General features: G+C 36.3%; 1 protein-coding gene across 2 annotated transcripts in view; it reads right to left on the bottom strand.

Annotated features, from left to right (window-relative positions):
• XPR1 (xenotropic and polytropic retrovirus receptor 1) overlaps nucleotides 1-22,591 on the bottom strand; it is a 201,401-nt gene that overhangs the window by 24,205 nt on the left and 154,605 nt on the right. Inside the window, exons 10-12 of one of the 2 annotated variants that reach the window (XM_055582863.1) lie at nucleotides 19,160-19,331; nucleotides 17,555-17,749; nucleotides 12,045-13,125 (exon numbers count right to left, since the gene is read on the bottom strand). In XM_055582863.1, coding sequence (XP_055438838.1) covers nucleotides 13,085-13,125; nucleotides 17,555-17,749; nucleotides 19,160-19,331 — 408 coding nt within the window. In that variant the 3' untranslated portion in view covers nucleotides 12,045-13,084. Of the gene's footprint in view, nucleotides 1-12,044; nucleotides 13,126-17,554; nucleotides 17,750-19,159; nucleotides 19,332-22,591 lie in introns of those variants that run through there. The other variant, XM_055582862.1, reaches the window with a different exon arrangement.

Raw genomic sequence — 22,591 nt, 5'->3', positions numbered from 1 at the left:
AAACAATCGTATGCATAGCTGTAGGAGTCCGGGTAAACTTGTCAGGCAAGTTAGAGAGCTATCTGAGGGGTTTAGATTTAAACACTCCTAATGCCCAGGAACTTTATTAATTGGAGCTGTAAGTTAACTCTTTGTCAGAGAGAGCGAGATGGTGGTGGGGGACAGCCCCCAGTAAAGTCAGAGGTGAGAGCACAAAGCAATAAAGTAGGCAGACTCTGGTTTTTTGGGGGTAGACGCTCAAGAATATTCAGGGGGACTCCTGAGGCTCGATCCTGCCTTTGAGTATGCCGAGCCTCCTTCCTCATGACCTTTGCCATGAGTGGAGTGTCTCTCGCCGGCTGTTCAGGACCCATGGAACCATAAAAAATGATCTAGCATTTGTGTCATCAGAGCCCAGAAGGAAAGAATAGAGAGGGGCTGAAGAAATACTTAAATAATGGCTGATAACTCCTCAAACTTTTGGTAAGAGACTCAAAGCTACAGATTCAAGAAGTTGAGCAAACCTCAAATAAAATAAACCTAAAGCCAAGATACATTATAATTAAACTTCTCAAAACTAAAAGCAAAGAAATGATGACCACAAGAAGGCTATCAAATAAAGCAGATTTCAGACCAAAGAAAATTAGTGGAAACAGATAGGGCCATTATATAAGCATAACAGAATAAATGCACAAAGAAGATACAGCAAGCCTCATTGATTATGTCTATACCAACCAACCAGAATAGCAAAATGTGTGAAGCAAAAATGGACAGAATTGAATGAGAAAAAAAGATAAATCTACAATTACAGTTAGAGATTTCAACTCTCCTCATCAACAACTAATGGAACAAGCAGACAGAAAATAAGCAATGATACAGAACTCAACAACATCATGTGTTAATAGGATCTAATAAACATTCCAACCTACAACAGCAGAACAGAGATTCTTTTCAAGTGCCCAATGAACATACAGCAAGACCTGCCACAAAAGTCAACAGTAAAAAAAAAAAAGCAATTTAAATACTTGGAAACTAAACAACACACTACTAAATAATTCATGGATCAAAGACAAAGCCTCAAGGGATATTTAAAGAATACACTGAACTAAATGAAAATATATCAAAATTTGGGGGATGTGGCTAAAGCAGTGCTGAGGGGAAAATGCATGGCATCATACATATAATTATACATACCACTGCATACATTAGAAAATAGAAAAAAATAACAAATCAGTAATCTAAGAACCCACCTCAAGAACCTAGAAAAAGAAAAGCAAAATAAATCCAAAGCAAGTAGAAGGAAGGAAATAATAAACACAGAAATCAATGAAATTGACAAGGAAAATAATCAATGAAAAAGCTGATTCCTTGAAAAGATCAATTAATAGCTGACAAGGCGAGTAGACACAAATTACCAACATCAGAAATAAAACAGGGGATTATCATTACCAACTCTGAAGACATCAAAAAGATAAGGGAATATTATATTTAACTCTACCCCGACAAATTTCAACAACTTAGATGACATAGACCAAATTCTTTAAAAAACAAAGAAACTGAATTTCTAATTTAAAAACTGCCCCAAAATACAACTCCAGGTCCAGATAGTTAACTATTAAAGAAGAAACATTCCACAAATTAGAAGAAACAAAACCTCTCAATTTATTTTATGAAATTAGTTTTACACCTATGCCCAAATCAAAGACAGCACACAAAAAGAAAAATACAGACCAATATCCCTTGTGAACACAGATACAAAAATCCATAACAAGATATTAGCAAACAGAATTTAGCAACATGTAAGAAAAATTATATACCATGACCAAGTAGGGTTTATTCCAGAGATGCTATGCTGTTTCAGTATTCAAAAATTAATATAATTCACCATTTTAATTGGTTAAAACTTAGAAGAAAAATGACAGGATCATATAAAAAGATCTAGGCAAAGCATTTGAAAAAAAATCCAACGCCTATTCATGATTAAAAAAAATCTCACAGAAAAAGAGGAATAGAGAGGAACTTCCTCACCCTGATAAAGCTTCCTCAATAAAACCCTACAGCATTAGCTGAGGAAATTTTATTTATTGTATTTAATGGTAACAAACTAAATGCTTTCCCCTAAGATTAGAAACTCTGAGAAGGCAATGGCACCCCACTCCAGTACTCTTGTCTGGAAAATCCCATGGACGGAGGAGCCTGGAAGGCTGCAGTCCATGGGGTCGCTGAGGGTCGGACACGACTGAGCGACTTCACTTTCACTTTTCACTTTCATGCATTGAAGAAGGAAATGGCAACCCACTTCAGTGTTCTAGCCTGGAGAATCCCAGGGACAGAGGAGCCTGGTGGGCTGCCGTCTAAGGGGTTGCACAGAGTTGGACATGACTGAAGTGACTTAGCAGCAGCAGCAGATTAGAAACATGGCAAGGATATCTGCTCTTACCATTCTTATTCAACAGTATTAGAAGTTCAAGTCTGTGCAATAAGGCGGGGGGGGATAAAAAGAAGCAAAAAGCATGGAGACTGGAAAGAAAGTAATAAAACTGTCCCTTATTGCAGCTGACATTATTGCCTATGTGGATAATCCCAAGGAATGTACACTGGGATTATCCAGTGCTGTATACCTGGAACACTGTACATCAACTATACTTCAATTTTAAAAAATTAGTAAAAAAGATATGTTATGTTCATCTATGCATGCCAGGCATCCAGCACAGCCTGACATACAATAGGTGTTTTATAAATGTTTGCTGAATAAAATAGATGTGACAGATGTAATGAAAAAAAAAATTCAATTATTAAATTGTACTTAATGCAATTTATCATCTGTATAGATCCTTATTTACTGACTCTTTCATAACAAAATGATCTCTTCAGTGATTTTATTAAAGATTGACTTCTACATTTTCTCACTCCTTTAGTAATATAACAAAATAATAATTCTAGAATGTATAAAATTATGTTTTCATCTTCCCTCCTGCAGAGAGAAACAGTTTCATTTCTTGAACTAAATGGAATGCTACTGACCATAATTACTCTACAATATAAGGATCCTATAAGTTTTTGACACTCTCTCAAATGCTTACTTTATAAAGCTGTAAAATATCTTCAGGTAATACATTCATATGGGTAGGAACTTTTTTCTTAGTTAAACTGAAAAATATTAAGCAACAAACACATGTTAAAATTATAGACAACTAAAACTGGAAACAAGAATGTATAAGATTTAAGTAGTCATAATATCAGTAGTATACAGTAATAAGACTTGATTAAAAATATAAAAATAAAATATAGATGTTAGAAAAGTGACAATACTATACATTATGATTAACAGATCTAAGAAGGAGGTGAAAGGATATATAATAGGAGGTATGCACAGAGAAAGACAAATCTCTCCCACCATTTTCCACACAACCTGCCAATCAATATTCTAAACTTGTATTACATATCAGATCTAAAAGAGCCATCTGAAATAACTCAATCTCAGAGTCTAAGACTGTGATGCCTTTTTATAAAAACCTTCATTTGATGCCTTTTCTTTCAAATTGGGTATTAGAAATAAGAGTAAAACCTGTACTATCCCAAACTTTACCAGTACTTCTGAAACATCTATTCAAATATTTAATCCAGAATGATCTCATCAATTACAGTATCAATTCACTTTGAAAGTGAAAAGCGAAAGTGTTAGTCACTCAGGTGTCCAACTCTTTATGACCCCATGGACTATATAGCCCACCAGGCTCTTCTGTCCATAGAATTCTCTAGGCAAGAATACTGGAGTGGGACGCCATTTCCTTCTCCAGGGGATCCTTCTGACCCAGGGATTGAACCTGGGTCTGCTGCATTGCAGGCAGACTCTTTACCGACTGAGCCACCAGGGAAGACACAACTCACTTTGAGATTTAATTAAAAATAAAAAGTTTAATCCATTGTATATTCTTGCCTCCTTTGTCAAAGATAAGGTGTCCATATGTGCGTGGATTTATCTCTGGGCTTTCTATTTTGTTCCATGATCTATATTTCTGTCTTTGTGCCAGTACCATACTGTCTTGATAACTGACTTTGTAGTAGAGCCTGAGGTCAGGTAGGTTGATTCCTCTAGTTCCATTCTTCTTTCTCAAGATAGCTTTGGCTATTTGAGGTTTTTTGTATTTCCTCTCTTTAACAAGTGGTGCTGGGAAATCTGGTCAACCACTTGTAAAAGAATGAAACTAGAACACTTTCTAACACCATACACAAAAATAAACTCAAAATGGATTAAAGATCTAAACGTAAGACCAGAAACTATAAAACTCCTAGAGGAGAACATAGCATACATGTTCTGACATACATCACAGCAGGATCCTCTATGACCCACCTCCCAGAATATTGGAAATAAAAGCAAAAATAAACAAATGGGACCTAATTAACCTTAAAAGCTTCTGCACATCAAAGGAAACTATTAGCAAGGTGAAAAGACAGCCTTCAGAATGGGAGAAGATAATAGCAAATGAAGCAACTGACAAACAACTAATCTCGAGAATATACAAGCAACTCCTACAGCTCAACTCCAGAAAAATAAATGACCCAATCAAAAAATGGGCCAAAGAACTAAATAGACATTTCTCCAAAGAAGACATACAGATGGCTAACAAACACATGAAAAGATGCTCAACATCACTCATTATCAGAGAAATGCAAATCAAAAGCACTATGAGGTACCATTTCACACCAGTCAGAATGGCTGCGATCCAAAAGTCTACAAGCAATAAATGCTGGAGAGGGTGTGGAGAAAAGGGAACCCTCTTACACTGTTGGTGGGAATGCAAACTAGTACAGCCACTATGGAGAACAGTGTGGAGATTCCTTAAAAAACTGGAAATAGAACTGCCTTATGATCCAGCAATCCCACTGCTGGGCATAGACACTGAGGAAACCAGAAGGGAAAGAGACACGTGTACCCCAATGTTCATCGCAGCACTGTTTATAATAGCCAGGACATGGAAGCAACCTAGATGTCCATCAGCAGATGAATGGATAAGAAAGCTATGGTACATATACACAATGGAGTATTACTCAGCCATTAAAAAGAATACATTTGAATCAGTTCTAATGAGGTGGATGAAACTGGAGTCTATTATACAGAGTGAAGTAAGCCAGAAAGAAAAACACCAATACAGTATACTAACACATATATATGGAATTTAGAAAGATGGTAACAATAACCCTGTGTACGAGACAGCAAAAGAGACACTGATGTGTAGAACAGTCTTATGGACTCTGTGGGAGAGGGAGAGGGTGGGAAGATTTGGGAGAATGGCATTGAAACATGTAAAATATCATGTATGAAACGAGTTGCCAGTCCAGGTTTGATGCACGATACTGGATGCTTGGGGCTGGTACACTGGGACGACCCAGAGGGATGGTATGGGGAGGGAGGAGGGAGGAGGGTGCAGGATGGGGAACACATGTATACCTGTGGCGGATTCATTTTGATATTTGGCAAACTAATACAATTATGTAAAGTTTAAAAAATAAAATTAAATTAAAAAAATAAAAAGTTTAAGCAATCTCTATCTCTAATGACTTTAAGCAAAAAAAAAAAAAAAAAAAAGTTGATGGGGAAACAAAATCTTTTGGTCAGTAAAGAACCGTTGGTACTTTGGGTTTTTTTTTTTGTATTTGTGCTGAGGCTTCCATTAGAGTTAACACTTCTAGTCTGTCTCTGCCCTTGCTCTCTCATTCCTCACCTAAGGAACTTATTAACACATACTCTCTTAAAGCTTTCTTATGAAGTGGGAACTCTGTTATCAGGTAACATGCCCAAGGTATATTTGATCCAAGGCCTATACTCTCATTCAGTATATTCTACTGGTTCTCTACTATTCACTGCTTGACTACTATCTAAGACTTTACAAATAGTACAGTGAGAAGAAGCAGTATGCAAACCAAGTTGTTTTCATATTTGCTTACTACTTTTCAGACCACCTGACCTGCCTCTTGAGAAACCTATATGCAGGTCAGGAAGCAACAGTTAGAACTGGACATGGAACAACAGACTCGTTCCAATTAGGAAAAGGAGTACGTCAAGGCTGTATATTGTCACCCTGCTTATTTAACTTATATGCAGAGTACATCATGAGAAATGCTGGGCTGGAAGAAGCACAAGCTGGAATCAAGATTGCTGGGAGAAATATCACTAACCTCAGATACGCAGATGACACCACTCTTATGGCAGAAAGTGAAAAGGAACTAAAAAGTCTGTTGATGAAAGTGAAAGAGGAGAGTGAAAACGTTGGCTTAAAGCTCAACATTCAGAAAACGAAGATCATGGCATCTGGTCCCATCACTTTATGGGAAATAGATGGCGAAACAGTGGAAACAGTGTCAGACTTTATTTTTTTGGGCTCCAAAATCACTGCAGATGGTGACTGCACCCATGAAATTAAAAGACACTTACTCCTTGGAAGGAAAGTTATGACCAACCTAGATAGCATATTCAAAAGCAGAGATATTACTTTGCCAACAAAGGTCCGTCTAGTCAAGGCTATGGTTTTTCCAGTGGTCATGTATGGATGTGAGAGTTGGACTGTGAAGAAAGCTGAGCGCTGAAGAATTGATGCTTTTGAACTGTGGTGTTGGAGAAGACTCTTGAGTCCCTTGGACTGCAAGGAGATCCAACCAGTCCATCCTAAAGGAGATCAGTCCTGGGTGTTCACTGGAGGGACTGATGCTGAAGCTGAAACTCCAATACTTTGGCTACCTCATGTGAAGAGCTGACTCACTGGAAAAGACCCTGATGCTGGGAGGGATTGTGGGCAGGAGGAGAAGGGGACGACAGAGGATGAGATGGCTGGATGGCATCACAGACTTGATGGACATGAGTCTGAGTGAACTCTGGGAGTTGGTGATGGACAGGGAGGCCTGGCGTGCTGTGATTCATGGGGTCGCAGAGAGTCGGACACAACTGAGCAGCTGAACTGAACTGAATGTTTACTTAAGTGTGGTCAATGAATCACCTTTAACAGAAGTACCATGAGGTACAGGTTAAAAATGTAAATGTCTGGATCATCACCCTAATCTTAGTGAATTAGACTATAGGTGGACCCAATATTATGCATTTTTAAGTAATAATCCATGGTGAGTCACACATATACCAAAGTTTTAGAATCCCAGCATTACATCGTGCTACCTTGTTGGAAATAACTTTGTTAGAGTAGAAAAGGGAATGGATTCAGAGGCTGAGAATTATGGTTTTGCTACTTACTGCCATGTGACCCAGGGCAGGCCATTTAATCTTGCTGATATATGAAAACAATAACAACCACTACTTTCTCTCAGGGTTAATATCAGGTTCAAAATAAAATAATCCATGCCAAGATACTACATAATGGCAAATAGCTCTATGAGAATAATAGAATATAAAGAGCCAAAGGATCCTGTCTTAGATAGTCTAGGACAACTCTCTTAATTTTTTTAATGAAAATAACTACTTTCCTGTTTATAAAAGAATCATACACTTAAAATAAAAAATTCATGAAAGGACAATGTGAGAGCACTGGACAATCATATTACCCATAAATGTTATTTTATTCATCTGTTAAAAGTTTTAATATTCTTACTTTCTTTTCATTTTCTTATATAATAATTATAATCAGAAGAATGTTAAATAATAGTCATGACTGCAGATATCCTCATGTTAGTCGAGATTTTAGTGAGAAATGTCTTGAATACTTCACCTTTAAGTCATGATTCTAACTGTTGTCTGATTGACAGATTCTGTGTGTGTGCGCGCACGTGCATGCTGTATTTAAGACGGATCCTTATGTGTATTTTTAATTAGTGAATGTCTCCAGCATCTATCCAGATGATCAATCTCATGGCTTTTCTTCCTCAGTCTTCAGTAAAATATTCCTAAATTATCTTAGTCATGGTTACTCCAAAGCTCATGTTCTTTCTCTCAACATGAAATAGTGCTTTTCATTAAGATGATGCTTTTAAAATTCTTCCTGGCAGAGGATTTGATTAAATTGAGCAGAAAGAGGGATTTGGCTTTCTAAGGAGAGGACATTCCACTTTCTGCAACAGAAGGTTAAATGAAGGGTAAATTTTGAACACTGGTTTCAAATATCAAAGTTGTTTCAGTTGAGTAAGGAAATACAGTTGGTCATATATTCATAACTGAGGAGGAGGAAGAAGATTATACAACAGACCCTAGACTTTCAGCCTGTCCTTCTTCAGTGCCCTGGTCTTTTCTACGACAGCTATGAAATGTTATTAAGCCTCAATATTCCATTTTGGTAGATGTTCATTTCTTTTGAGTAGACTTCCTGGTGAGATTAAAAGAGCTGCAAGTAGTACAATTCTGCTTTTAAAAGAAATACACTCTTAAAAAAAAAAATCAATTAAAAAAACAGAGATGCTCCAGGGTATTATTATTCATAGGCAAACAAAAGTATTTACAGAGAGCCCTGAGAATCCCACATGAGGAACAAAGAAATGCAACACATCAATGTGATATTTAAGCAGTAGGTAGATGCTTTATTTTCCCTCCTATTAAGCAGAAGCACTATTTTAATATGCGAAGAAAATACTACTTTTAACATAAGAAAAAATTCTTTTACTCTAAACATTTCAATTAAAACCCAATCTTGTACCTCATTCAAAATACCACCAAAGAGGGATCTCCCTGGTGGTGATTAAGAGCCTGCATTTGCTAAACAGAGGGCACAGGTTCAATCCCTGGTCAGGGAATTAAGATCCCACATGCTGCATAACATGGCCAAAAAAAAAAAAAAACTACCAATGAAACCGAGTATTAGTCACTGGTCTTTCTTTCCATATTTTGCTTGCTACATTCTAGGAAGCATCCTGGAATGTTTATTAACAATACGTATTAAGGATTTAGCCAGGCAGCTTTAACAAATACTTAATTATCTCTGGTATTTTTTGAAAGTGAATTTCAGGACCCTAACAAAAAATAAAACTCTAAGCAAACTGTTCATGTCAAACCATTCTCCCATCACTTGAAAGAACATTAATATGTTAGTTAGTTCTTCAATTCAAGAATGACTTTCAATTTTCTAGCAGAGAGAAATTATTTATATAGTTGGGCTGACTCCATAATGCTCTTATTAATAAAAGCATATGACTGTTAATGTGATATAGCCAGTTCCTGGTAATGTCTCTGGTTTTCCATGAATGTGGCCATTAGTACAAAAGGATCACAAAGAGGCCTTCTGACGTGGCCTATCCATGTAAAAGTACAGCTTAAATTACTCTCCCCCAGTGTACCTCTGTTGGAGAAGGAAATGGCAGCCCACTCCAGTGTTCTTGCCTGGAGAATCCCAGGGACGGGGGAGCCTGGTGGGCTGCCGTCTATGGGGTCGCACAGAATCGGACATGACTGAAGCGACTTAGCAGCAGCAGCAATGTACCTCTGTGATTTCCCAAACACAAATTTATTTGGCACTGGCATAGGGACAGCACACTACCGTATCTGATCTTCCTATGTTTACCACAAGTTTAACGTTTTACCTGTGAGATGAGCTCAGGTCATTCTATAACATTAGAAGGGAGTTTAGAGTAGAGTATAAATAATCACAAGACCTGGGTGTGAATTCTAACTTTGTCACCTACTTGCTACTTGACTTTGGAGCTATACTGTTTGTATTCAGATTCATAACCTAGGTTCTTTCATTTCGTAACTGTAGGACTTTGGCAAGTCCTTAACCTGTTTTCAATTTCTTCACCTAAAAATGACGATCAAGTGATTACTTCTATCAAAGACTCTTCTGTTTTTTTCTTTGGTACACACAGAATTTATTCAGGCAAAGAGAAGCAGCCATATTCTCATGCTAGAGATACTTGAAGTTGCAGTTCTAGAGGTAACACAGGTGTCCAGCCGGGATCAGTAATGTTGCGCATATAAGCTGTGATATCTTCACTGTCTATTGGGGATTCTGTAAGCTACCCAACACCCTCGAAATAAACCTTCCTTCTTAAAATAACCAGAGCATTTCTGTTGGTTGTCATATGAATCTTGGGTATAGAGGGTTATTGGAAGGCAAAACCCCCAGAGTTTTGGAAATCTATCTTGAAGACTGAGGACTCAGAGTATCTCTCTCTTTTCTGAAAGTGCCACTTAGTACATGTATATTTCCACAGCAAATGAATAATGGAGAATAATAATGGTGAGACCCACAGTGTGGTGGCCATTCTCTAAAATGGCATCTGATGTTCCTTGCCCCTAGGTATTCACATCTGCAGGTAATTCCCTCCCACATTATTCCAGGGTTGGTCGGTAGCACATAGCATAAGTGACAGAGGGACAAAGACTCTCCTTGATATAACTCTAGTCAGGCTCCTCTAAGTTCTCTAGATCTAAAATTTGGTGTCCATTCTTGTCAAGCATGCATCTCCCAGTTGTAGCAAGAATCTTGCTAAGTCAGTTTAGAGAGAATCCTTTACCCTCAATATCTGATCACCCTCGAAATCTCATCAAATTCCTCATCCTCTACCCTTGGCATCTGATCACCCTGGTCTAATTTCAGCAAAAACTCTGTCAAGTCAGTTTAGCCAGAATTCTCCCTTACCACTGGTGTTTCCTTTTAGCAATTTCCACTTAGTGACCGCCACCCTGCTCCTTGGCTATAAATCCCCACTTGTCCATTCTATATTCAGAATTGAGCCCAGTTCTGTACTGAGATCTCTTTTCCTCTATTGTAACAGTTCCTGAATAAAATTTACTTTTGCCACGTTACCATTCAGCTCTAACGCCTCAAAATGTTGCTATGAAGATTAAATAAGTCAACACATGTTAAATGCTTAAAATTGCTTAAAAGGATGTTAGTGCATAGAAGTATTCAATAATTATTATCTTTAAATAATATCATTATTCTTCATTTTCAAGTACTGTGGGTCACTTTTTACAAGTCACCATATAAACTCACTATAATTAAATTATTCTCCTACTGCTGGACATTTATTAGACTACTTTCATTTTTTACTATACAATGCTGTGAACATACATTCATATTCACCCATTTCTCTAATCACTTCCTTAGGAAAAAGTTATGGAAAGGAACTTACTATGTCAAAAGGTATGAATGATTTTAATACTCTTGACAGAATTACCAAATTGCTTGCCAATTTACATTCAATCAACAGAATGAGTGTCCATCTCTCTACATACCTGCCAGCAAAGGGCATCATCACTTCTTTGATTAAATATGATTTCAATTAGCATTTCTTCTGCTATAAGTGAAGTAGAACATTTTTCATATGTTTATTAGTCACATTTATTTATTCTGAAAAATTATGTTTATATCCTTTCCAATTAAAAAAAGTCAGTTAAAACTGATTTCTGTTTTGTGGTGATTAGATTACATATTAAAAATTTCCACTCCCTTCTTCTGTGACTCTTACTCACTGATGTTGCATTTAATAATTTGCTTTGGCTGTTAAGGATGGGCAGATTCCTTTAAGCTTAGCTATACAACTTGCTTTGACCAATGGGAGGCTAGCAGATGAGAGGAAAGCAAAGACTTAAAATGTGTTTGTGCAACGGAACTGTTTCTGTTAGTACCACTTGAAGAGATTTTCCTTGGATAATTGCTGTCCCTTTGGCTGGGGCCCCAAAATGAACAAAGATGTAGCCAACTCAAACCCAACTTTCAGGGAAGCACCAAAACCCCAATGAAAATGGTGGTGTGAAGCCGTGCAATCCAGCTGAGTCCAATCTAGTTCCAATTCAGCTGACCCACAGATAAAAAGGAGAATAACTATCTACACATACATAAAGAATAAATAACTGTTGTTTTAAGTTGCTGAAGTTTGGGGTGGTTTAACACGCAGCAATATCTGATTAGTACACTTACGGTATTATACTATGAAACTCTGAAAGAAAGAGATCATATATAATCTACTACTTATACTGAGCAGGAACTTCAAGCCTTGTAACTCATTTGGTTCCTCACTTTTTCCTTTTCTTTCTGCTGAAAATACCTAAGTACAGTAACTTTTCTCAATGTTTATACTTTTTACTAATAATAGTCTCATATAAAATTATATATAACATAAATAATCTATAAATTCAAGTTAAAAATTTTATTTGCAAGTAATTGTCTTTAAATTCCTTTTAATTAGACAAATTGCTCCAGAAACTGAATTCATAGATAATTTTGACTTCTCTTTTAAACATCACAGATCCTCCACTAGTATCTAAACAATAACAGATATTGTTTTTAAACTTTAAATTTTTGCGCATGAGTGTTTCAAAAGCAACACAATTTACACAGAAGTGCTAACAAATTACATCTATCAGTTAAAAGGGCAGTTAAGAAAACAAAAATTAGAGAAAAGACAACAAAATGGCATCAAGGTGTAAGTGTTTTTCTAAAAAGCTTTTTCTTTTAAATGACAAAAATGATACAAAAATATAATCTATTCAAATCTATAATTAATATTTTAAAAATAATTTAAGGTAAAAAGAGATTGTTAGTATAATATTTATAAAACCATTTAAAATCAGCACAATGTCAAGTAGATGAAAGTTACTCAAGAAACTTTAAAGTCAATTTAATACTGTTAAAGTCAATTTAATAATCAGAAACAAACAATATCTCATATTTGATTTTATAGCATCCAGCAAGATTTAAGCCAATGCTGACAAATGGTGAATTCTAAAATAATCTGTCTCTTGTCTGCATTATTAGTTAGGCTAGAAAAACTACAGCAAAATGTATCCAATTTCAAAAGGGTTAAAGATTTGAGCTACTTTCAACATTAAGTCCAAAATGAAAGCATTTTATTCAAATGAGATTTTTTTAAAAGTTTGTTTATGTCTTTAAAAAGTTAATGAAACAAAAGTTTCCCCAGAGATTAAAAACAATAACAACACTAAACTGTGTTTCTATTATAATGTAACAAGACTAAAATTTGGAAATTCTGGCATAGAAGTCTATTGTTCATGGTAGAAACAGGGTAACCAACAGGCCATCCCCGGAGAGAGGAAGCACTTCAGGACTATGTGTGCTCACCCAAAACAATGAAATGACTATTTGCACTGAAGGCACTGAACTGCTGCTGAGGAATCCTCATCAGCGGCCACAGCACGCCTTACAGCATGTTAAAGAAGACGGGATCTAGAAGATATAAGAGATCTGGGCACTGGAAAACAACGGAGCAAAAAAATACAAATGAACTCAGCTTTTAAGTGAGTAGAGAATATCTCTTTTCCAAGTATTTTAAAATGTCTTATAGTAAATGCTAACAAATGCTAACAAAAATGTCTGAAGTAAAATATGAAATATTTTTAAAAGAACTTTTTTTTTATCCATGTATTCAGAGAACAGCAAAGAGTAAAATCTACTAAGAATTTATAAATATTTTAGAATGTTAGAAACTAAATGAAAAACAGAAAATCTAATGAAGTACTCTTGCTGCATCAATGGATTAGAAATAACAACATAATGGCTTTTTCTTTTATTGTACCTCCCACTGGCTTTTCCTAGCCAAGGCCAAGAAACCTCAAGAACACACAAAAACCATTTACAACACTTTCCTGTCTCCTCTACTACCAATTCCAACAAAAAAACCTTGTAGGAATGGCTTTTAATTTAGGCTTGTAATGAAAAGTGGATTCTTAAAATAAGATTGGCTTTGAGCGTTTCTAAAATCAGTGATGGAAAATAAAATATATTGAAATATTTAAAGTGTGTTTCCTTCTTACTACAAGGGAGGGCTAGCTGCAGTATTATCATACTTACTCCCCTCACTTGAAAAAAATGGTTTTAAGTATAGAGTTAATTCTTGTGCATCCATTTTTACAAACCATGCAGCATAGGCCATAACCTTTGGAACAATCTTGAAAATGCCCCCAATAATGCTGTTACTATGGTAACTCTTTTAGGCTAGTTCTCTGAAAGGACTCAGAATCCTGAGTCTGAACAAGGTTACCTCACCATTTTCTACACTTTACCCTTCAAAAAATGTGTCCTTTGCAATAATATATACACATTCAATAGAAAAAGATCTACATCATTAACCATATAGAATCTGTTCTTTTAGATCAATGATCATTTCTAAAGTCTATGTTTTCTGATATCTTTTCTCTTGGAATACTGTCCAAGGAAACAAGAAAAATCAGATTCTACTTCTGATCATCATTTAATGTCAAATTTTCTGTCAAGGGTTACTTCGAATTGTCTTTTTGGTAAAAAGAAGAATTAGTGATAAAAATATTTAATATGTAGGAACTATAATGTTTTTTTTAATAGCAACTATAAAAAGTGTTCGGTACTGTTTTTTTAATTTAAGGGATATGGTTAGGCTATACAACCAATGTTCTCTCTAAAAAATGCTTGTGTGTTTAAAAATTTGTCTGTGGGCACATGAATCAAATTCAGTCAGTAAACAGCTGTTACTTGAACAAAAGACCAAACACATTCATAGTTGATACCTGGTAAATACTCCCACCATACACATGCAAGGTGATCGTAAGTGTATCTTTTAAAAAATTTCCATAAAGGAAGACACATATAAACCAGCTCTAGGCAGTGAAAGTAAAAGTGTTATTCGCTCAGTTGCAACCCCATGAACTGCAGCCCACCAGGCTCCTCTGTCCATGGAATTCTCCAGGCAAGAATACTGGAGTGAGTAGCCATTCCCTGTTCCAGGGGATCTTCCTGACCGAGGGATAGAACCCAGGTCTCCTGCATTGCAGGCAGATTCTTTACCATCTCAGCCACCAGGGAAGCCCCAATAAAACATACCTGCAAAGCACAATAAGTTGATGCACAACAGCAACAAAAAGTTTTGACTGAAGTTAACATACTTATGTATACCCCTGTGTAAATACCTCACTTTTTAGTTTTAATTCTGAATAAGGGCTTCCCTGGTAGCTCAGCTGGTAAAGAATCCGCCTGAAATGGAGGAGACCTAGGTTCAATACCTGGGTTGGGAAGATCCCCTGGAGGAGGCCATGGCAACCCACTCCAGTATTCTTGCCTGGAGAATCCCCATGGACAGAGGACTCTGGTGGGTTGCAAAGAGACACACATGACTGAGCGACTAAGCACAGCACAGCACAGGTAAGAATTAGTAAATTCCCATTAACAGAGGAGCCTGGAGGGTTATAGTCTATGGGGTCGCAAAGAGTCAGACATGACTGAGAGACTAAGCATGAGAAATAAGGGTTAACATACAAAATATACAAATAACTCATACACCTCACCATCCAGAAAAACACACCTATTTAAAAAATGGGCAGAGGTCCTGAACAAATGTTTTTCCAAAGAAGACATCCAGATGGATGTCAAGCACAAGAAAAGATGTTCAACATCACTAATCATCATGGAAATGCAATTCAAAACCACAATGATTTATCACCTCACATTTTTCAGAATGACTATTACCCAAAAGACAACAAACAGCAAGTGCTGGAGAGGATGTGGAGAAAAGGGAATCCTTGTGCACTGTAAGTGGAAATTTAAATTGGTACAGCCACTATGGAAAACAGTATGGAGATTCCCTAAAAAATTAAAAATAGGACTACCACACAACCCAGCAAGTTCATTTCTGGGAATTTTTCTGAGGAAAACAAAAGCACTAATTTGAAAAACATATGCACCACTGTGTTCACTGCCTCAGTAGTAATAGCCAAGGTATGAAAGCAATCTAAGCATCCATCAATAGATGAATGGATAAAGATGTGGTATATGCGCAGAACGGAATATTATTCAGTCATAAAAAAGAATGAAATCTTGCCATTTCTCATGACACGAATGGTTGTAGAGGGTATTATGCTAAGTGAAATAAGTCAGATAGAGATAGGTAAATATTGTATGATTTCACTTATAAGTGGAACCTAAAAAAAAAAAACAAAAAAAAAGAACAAATATAACAAAACAGAAGTAGACATATATACAGAGAACAAACTGGTGGTTGTTAAAGGGGAGGTAGGTTACGGGATGAATGAAATAGGTGTGGGAGACTAAGAGGTATAAACTTCCAGTTATAAAATAAGTAAGTCACAAGGATCTAATGTACAGCCTAGGGAGTACAGTCAGTAATATTATAATAACTTTATATGGTGATGGACAGTAACTGGACTTATTATGACCACTTTGTATAAAAACACTGAACCACTACAATATATACCTGAAACTAATATAATATTAAGTCAAGTAAAAAAAAAGAATAACTATTAGAACATACTGGGAAGCCACCAAAAGCAGGCAAAAAGCCTGAGCTTACTTTGGAAAGACACTGGCAATAAAGAGTAAAACTTCTGAGTTTGTGGCTTTTTGCCTAAGGGTGCTCCCAATACCCCTTCTACTCCAGTAACAGAAATATCAGTCTTACTGCCTACAGGACAGAGTCAGGGTTGATGGAATGGCTGGAAATTTAGAAGAGTAATCCTTGAAGGAAGAGACCTTCACAAAGGCTAAAATACACAATTTGAATACACAATGTTAAGTATCCCAGGCCAACAAGTAAGCATGTACAATGCAGAGCCTGAGGAGCTAGCCAAACAGTAAGTACACGTAAGAGAGGAGTTATAAAAGAAAAAAATTAAGGGAGCTTTAGGATGTGATTCCTTCACTGAGGTATTTAGTTAAATTATATCATTTAACAAGAGTGCCTCCTTAGTGGTAGAATTATTGGCTACATTATCAACGTTACTGCAATCGCAGAATCTACTGCAAAAAGTGGAAGTATCAATAAGGTGTTCTATTGGACCAAATCTCAAGCTTTTCAAAAGAAAAAAAATCACCCTAATCTTTCAAGACCATCAGACACACAGCAGCACTTTTGGAGCACTAGTGAAGGCTCCTAAATACAGCATCTCAATTAAAAATCACCAGAAAAAATTTTATCAAGCTATCTAAAAATAACTAATAATTTCAACTGGTAACATTTCTTTAGATGAGAGTGCAGCTTCTAAGGTGTAGGCTGACACTGATTTAAACAAAGAAGGAAGGCATTTTAGTAAAAGCAAGTGAGATCTTTGATTGACAGTTCTTAGAAGAAGGTTAAAAATTCAAAAGGAGCGACTGCATGTGGCTCAGAACCTAAAAGCCTTTTTCTCCTCCCAACAGAAGAACAGTTTCAAGTAATAACTAGTTGCCATGGAGATAAGAAACTAGAGAGATCAGAGAACTCAATTTGCAGTTAAATAGGCTGGAAACAAACGTTACTACTTGGTGAAGGGAAACGATTAAAAATATACATGACTGCCAGGGGGAATCTTTTTCACCTAGCATTTCCCAACCTCATTAATGAACAAGAAGTCTAAAAAACCAAATGAAAACCCAAAGTGTCTTGGACTGAACCCCTTAAATAAACATAATTCAGGATTTCAAACATTATCACAAATCCTTCCTGTTCTGTATGACTTTGATTCTTTTCAGTGTGTTAGTAAATTCTGGAATGAGGCTAAAATTGTGTTCAAGGACAAACTACTTACTATAACTGAGGGGGCTGGAAATTCAATGGGGAAAAAAAGCACGACAAATGGATAGGTAACCAGATTAAGAAACAGATTCACGTGGTAAAAATCAGGATTTTGAAAAATCTTTTCACAACCATTGAATACCTTTGTGAGTGCTGTAAAGGGCTGCAAATGTCACCGTGAAGAAAGTCGTGGAGTATTTCCCAGCATTAATTAAATGAGGAAAGGCTCTTTTTGTGTCTCGGTATCGGCGCAGGCACTGGATAAAGCGAAGCCAAGCAGGAATGCACTGAACAACAGCCCGCACACCATATGAATATTTGTGGCAAATTTCTGGTTCTGTGAAGATTTCAAAGAAGAAAAGATTACAATTAAAAAAAAAAAAAAACTTGTTCACATCATTTAGTCATATACTGTAACCATTAGGAAGTCTTTAAGAGCAACGAAGCTGCTTTTCAGAATCATTTTTTTATTTGCAACTATTATATTAAACTTTTTAGTGATCAGAAGGCCGAGAAGAGAAGGTGAAATACACAGTGGGAACTTATAAAAACCTACCCACTCAGATTTACAGTTTTGTAATCTATGCCTTTGTGTGCGTGGTCAGTCGTGTCCAACTCTTTGTGACCACAGACTGTAGCCTGGCCAGCTCCTCTGTCCATGGGATTGTCCAGGCAAAAATACTGGCGTGGGTCACCATTTCCTTCTCCAGAGGGTCGTCCCAGCCCAGGGACTGAACCAGGTCTCCTGCATTGGCAAGGGGATTCTTGACTGTTGGAGCCACGTGGGAAGGCCCCTTTGTAATCAGCTTTGTGTAGTTTTACTACACTCCTTCTCTGGAGGAGTGTAGTAAAACTATAAGACAATTAGAGGTTGAGTACATTAATCAAAGAGGAAAAAAAATTAGTGAGCTCTGTAACCTGAAACATCTGGAAAACCTACAAATATCACTGTTGATGACAGTTTTATGAACTCCAAACCCCTACAACATATCCATTATAGGTTGTTCATACTCTTGTTCTTTGAAACAAAAGAAACAAACAACAACAGCAACAATAACAAAAAAACAAAGGGCAGAGTTTACATTTTTAAAATAAGAACAGAGTTGGTAAATCAATTTTCTTCAAATTCTGGAAATGTATCATAGTGGGTCAACATATAACAGAATTGTGATTTGCTGGAAGTTAATGAAAATCTGTGTTGGCGCTGGCATCATTAACTTTCGTTAGTCACATGTTACATAATCTGTCTAAATTTGGTCTTCATCATTAAGGCAAAATTCCCTAATAACTAGAGTACCTGGCATAAGCTATAGTTAGAGTGACAAAAAGAGCCAAAAGAAAAACAAGGTCTCCAATAAGACCTAAAAAACAATCTCTAATGATTTGCTCAAAGCATGTGATCTAATTTCTAAATAATCAGTATTTTTGATCATCGTAAAGCAATACTGTGATGGCAACTGTTGACAATAGAGCATCTGTGATATAATTACCAACCTACTAGAAGTTTTTTAGTTTTAGAATTCTTTAAATGTAAGTTGTATATCTCCTGGCAAATGAGTGGCTAAAATTATAATATATAATTTAAGAGCCAAATTATATCAGATAAAGATATTGCTAAAACAGTGCCAAGTACATTTAATTAAGTTTGTAATATTATTGGATGAGCTTAAATTTCTCAGTTATCATTCCCAATATTTCTTGGTTTACACTGGCAGTTCAGTAGTGTGGATGCACATTCATACCCTACCTTGTGAATCTTTTGGCAACAGGCCCTCACTGTCCTCCCATTTGAGCTCAAAGCTGTAGAAGCAGATCATATACTCCAGGTCCATCAGTATCACTGACAGGCTGTTCAGCTGATCGGCCAGCCAGAAATCAGCAAAGCCTACCTTATGGAAGGGGGCTGTAAATACTCGAAACTAGGAGAAAGAAAAAAAATCAGAAAACACAGAAACAAGAAAATTCATATTAAATTTATCTAATTTGTTTCTTACTCTACAGCATGATTTAGTTGATAAAATGGAAACCAATGAACCAATCACAAACACAGGGACCTGGCAACAATAGTTAGGTTCAAAATTAATAATGAAAAGAATGAGTTGAAAAAATCACTAAGAAAGAAATTAAAAAGATGGGGCAGGGGGAAGGCAGGAAGAGCAAGAGTTAAAAAACAGAAAGCAGAGAGGTGGGAAGAGCTGAAGTTGAAAGCAGAGAGAATGGCAGAAATGCACTGAGAGGACATTTACCATTAAGGTCTAAGATAAATTTACTGGAGACCCATGTGCTGTGATTATTTCTGGAATATTCTCCCATCTTAGCTAAGTGAATACAAAGCTCTTCTTTGCCTACAAAAGGTAGGAAGGGAAGAATAGTACCTTGGCTGAAGTATGTCTCATTCCCTAACCAACGTCACTTTCATTTGGCTAGTGCCATGGCAATGATCATATCTGTGAAATTATGTCACAAAAATCAGCCCACACCCCACTATTATGAAAACAATGATAAATAAATTCAGGTTATATGTCTTGAACACTAATCCATGCTGCATATTTTTCTCATGATGCATTTCTTATAATCCATTAACTATAACAAATTCTATGTGCTAGGTGTTATCCATATCCCCATTTACAGAAGATAACGCCTTCTAACCCTATTTTGCGGAAGCCTGTTTACCACTGCAAAGGAAAATCCTGGCATCGCAGAGGGAGGAGTTAGATACTTATCACCAGAAAGAGGCTCAAACTGTACCAACTTGCCTTGAAAGGCCTTGAGTGAAGTGAAGATGGGATGAAGGCAGCTTTCCTTCTTACCCTGTTAGACCCTTTCTATCTCACATAGGTGAAATGAACTCCTAAAACAAGGAATTCTAAGCAACTGTTTTGAGAAAATGAGTCTACAGCTCCCCTGCCATCAAGGTATTTACTAGACACACCCGGCCTGGGAGACTATGGCCCTCTTCTCTCAGACTTGGCTGGTTCTTTCTATCCTTTCTCTAAATAATTTCTTTGATTATTTCAGGGAAACAACAAACGGTTTTGTTACAACTCAATCCTGGGCGACAGCTATCCTGGAGCTTTAAAAATTAGAGCAGGGGTCTGCAGGACACAATATAGGCTTTAAAACGTAACTTTTCAGAGCTGACATATTTTGAGTCCATGGTTCAATCTTTTGATCACTTGCTTACTTTTTCAGTAAGACAGAAACGATATTATCATCTGCAACCATAAGCTCTAGATACAGCAAACTTTTTTTTTTTTGCAGGGTAGGGTTGGATAGGAGGTGTTAGGGATTGCGATGTTAATCATTTATGCACAAAGAGGCTCTGGCACCAGTTTGTATAATATTTTAAGAAACTCTAGGTATAGAATGGATTTAAAGGATTCCAAGAGAGAGAAACAAGAGAACAAGTTATGACATAACAGCAAAGGATCAGGAAGTCTAACTCAGTCTCTAGCCACGGACTTTTGTGAAACTTTGTGGACTTTTGTGAAACTGGTAGCCTAGAGCAATTCTCATTTCTCACTGACATAAGACAGACTACCATTACTGTCACAACCTGCCAAACCTAGCCTTATAACCTGGCTATTAGAGAAAACCTCTGTAAGAGCAAAAGAGCAGGACAGTGTACTAAATAAGAAACAAAGAAACAGAGGGATGGACTAGAAAAGGAAAGGAGTAACATAAAATAGAAACTGAGAGGAAGGGAAAATTTACAGAAGGGAGAAGATGAAAAAATAAAGGAGGGAGTGGTTAATGTTTGTATAAGAAAACCAATGACCTTAATCATAGTCATTCATGCATTTAACAAAGATTCATTAAGTATTTATTATGAATTATTTATTATTATTATTTATTATTTATTTACTCATTAAGTATTTATTATGTCAGGCATTGTGAAGATACTGAATAAATAAAACATGGCCTGTACCACCCACAATCCCTTTGGGCAAATAAACACCAAAAGAAATATTGACAGCACCATGTAGTAACTACTATTACAGACAGGCAAACGAAATACCCCGGAAATATTTAAAAAGACGTGAGCAGTAGTTTGGTCAGAGGTGTAGGAGGAGAGATGAAGATAAAAATAAATAGAACATACTTAATTCCCTGATAAGTCAGGCCTTAACACATGGTCAAATTCATCTTAGATTTACCCGAATTCTCCCTTTTAAGTGAGAATTCTCCTTCCTTTCTGGCTAAGGTCTTTCAACTTCTACTTTGCTTTGATTTTAATTAAAATGACTGAGAAACTGTATTAAGAAAGCTAGAAACAATCTGGATATCTGATGTTTTACCCACATACACAAAAAGGCCACTAATTAGTTACTACAAAGAATATATGTTAACATCATCTTCTAATTAATGTAGACAAACAGTTAAGGAGATAAAGTCTTAATTTCTACTTATTGATAACCACATTCTTTCAAATCTGATTTTAAGATTCCATTAGTTGATCCAATAATCAAAGTTAAACATCTTACATAAAATGACTACCTTTAAAGGTCTGTTAAACGGTAGTGTTTAAAAACACAGGTTATGGAGCCAGAATGCCTGAGCTTACATCCCATCTCTACTACATCCTGGCTGCATGACCTTATTTAAGTTCTTTGAACTTTAGGTTTCCTCATTATAAAATGTGGATTAATAGTAGTTCCAGTCTCATGATTTATTAAAAGGAATAAAATAATTGATGAGGAGGGCATGGCAACCCACTCTAGTACTCCTGCCTGGAGAATCCCATGGACAGAGGAACCTGACGGGCTACAGTTCATGGGGTCGCAAAGAGTCGGACACGACTGAGTGACTAACACACACAAAATAATTGATACACATAAAAATGCCCAGACAATGCATTATTAAATGAGAACATTTCTGCACTTATACCAGAGATATGTGTAAAAATTTTATTACACAACTAAAGAAAATATTAGAAAAACCAATTCCAAAATAATATAGAAAAATACTCTAATTTAAGAATTTTATGCAGCCCTCTATAAGAATAAGTTGATATTTTTGTTTAGTAAATCTGAGGCATTTTTTTATGCTTCCTAATTGGATTACAATGAGGACAAATACAGATCTGGATAGAGGATAAATGAACTGATGAATGCAAAGAAGCTGTATCAGTTTGACATAAATACTAATATCAAAACAAATCAATTTCTTAAAAACTTTT

Source organism: Bubalus kerabau, chromosome 5 (assembly GCF_029407905.1).
Source record: "Bubalus kerabau isolate K-KA32 ecotype Philippines breed swamp buffalo chromosome 5, PCC_UOA_SB_1v2, whole genome shotgun sequence".
Lineage (NCBI taxonomy): Eukaryota > Metazoa > Chordata > Mammalia > Artiodactyla > Bovidae > Bubalus > Bubalus kerabau.
Note: the sequence above shows the minus strand (reverse complement) of the source record. Positions and strands in the feature narration are given on the sequence as shown.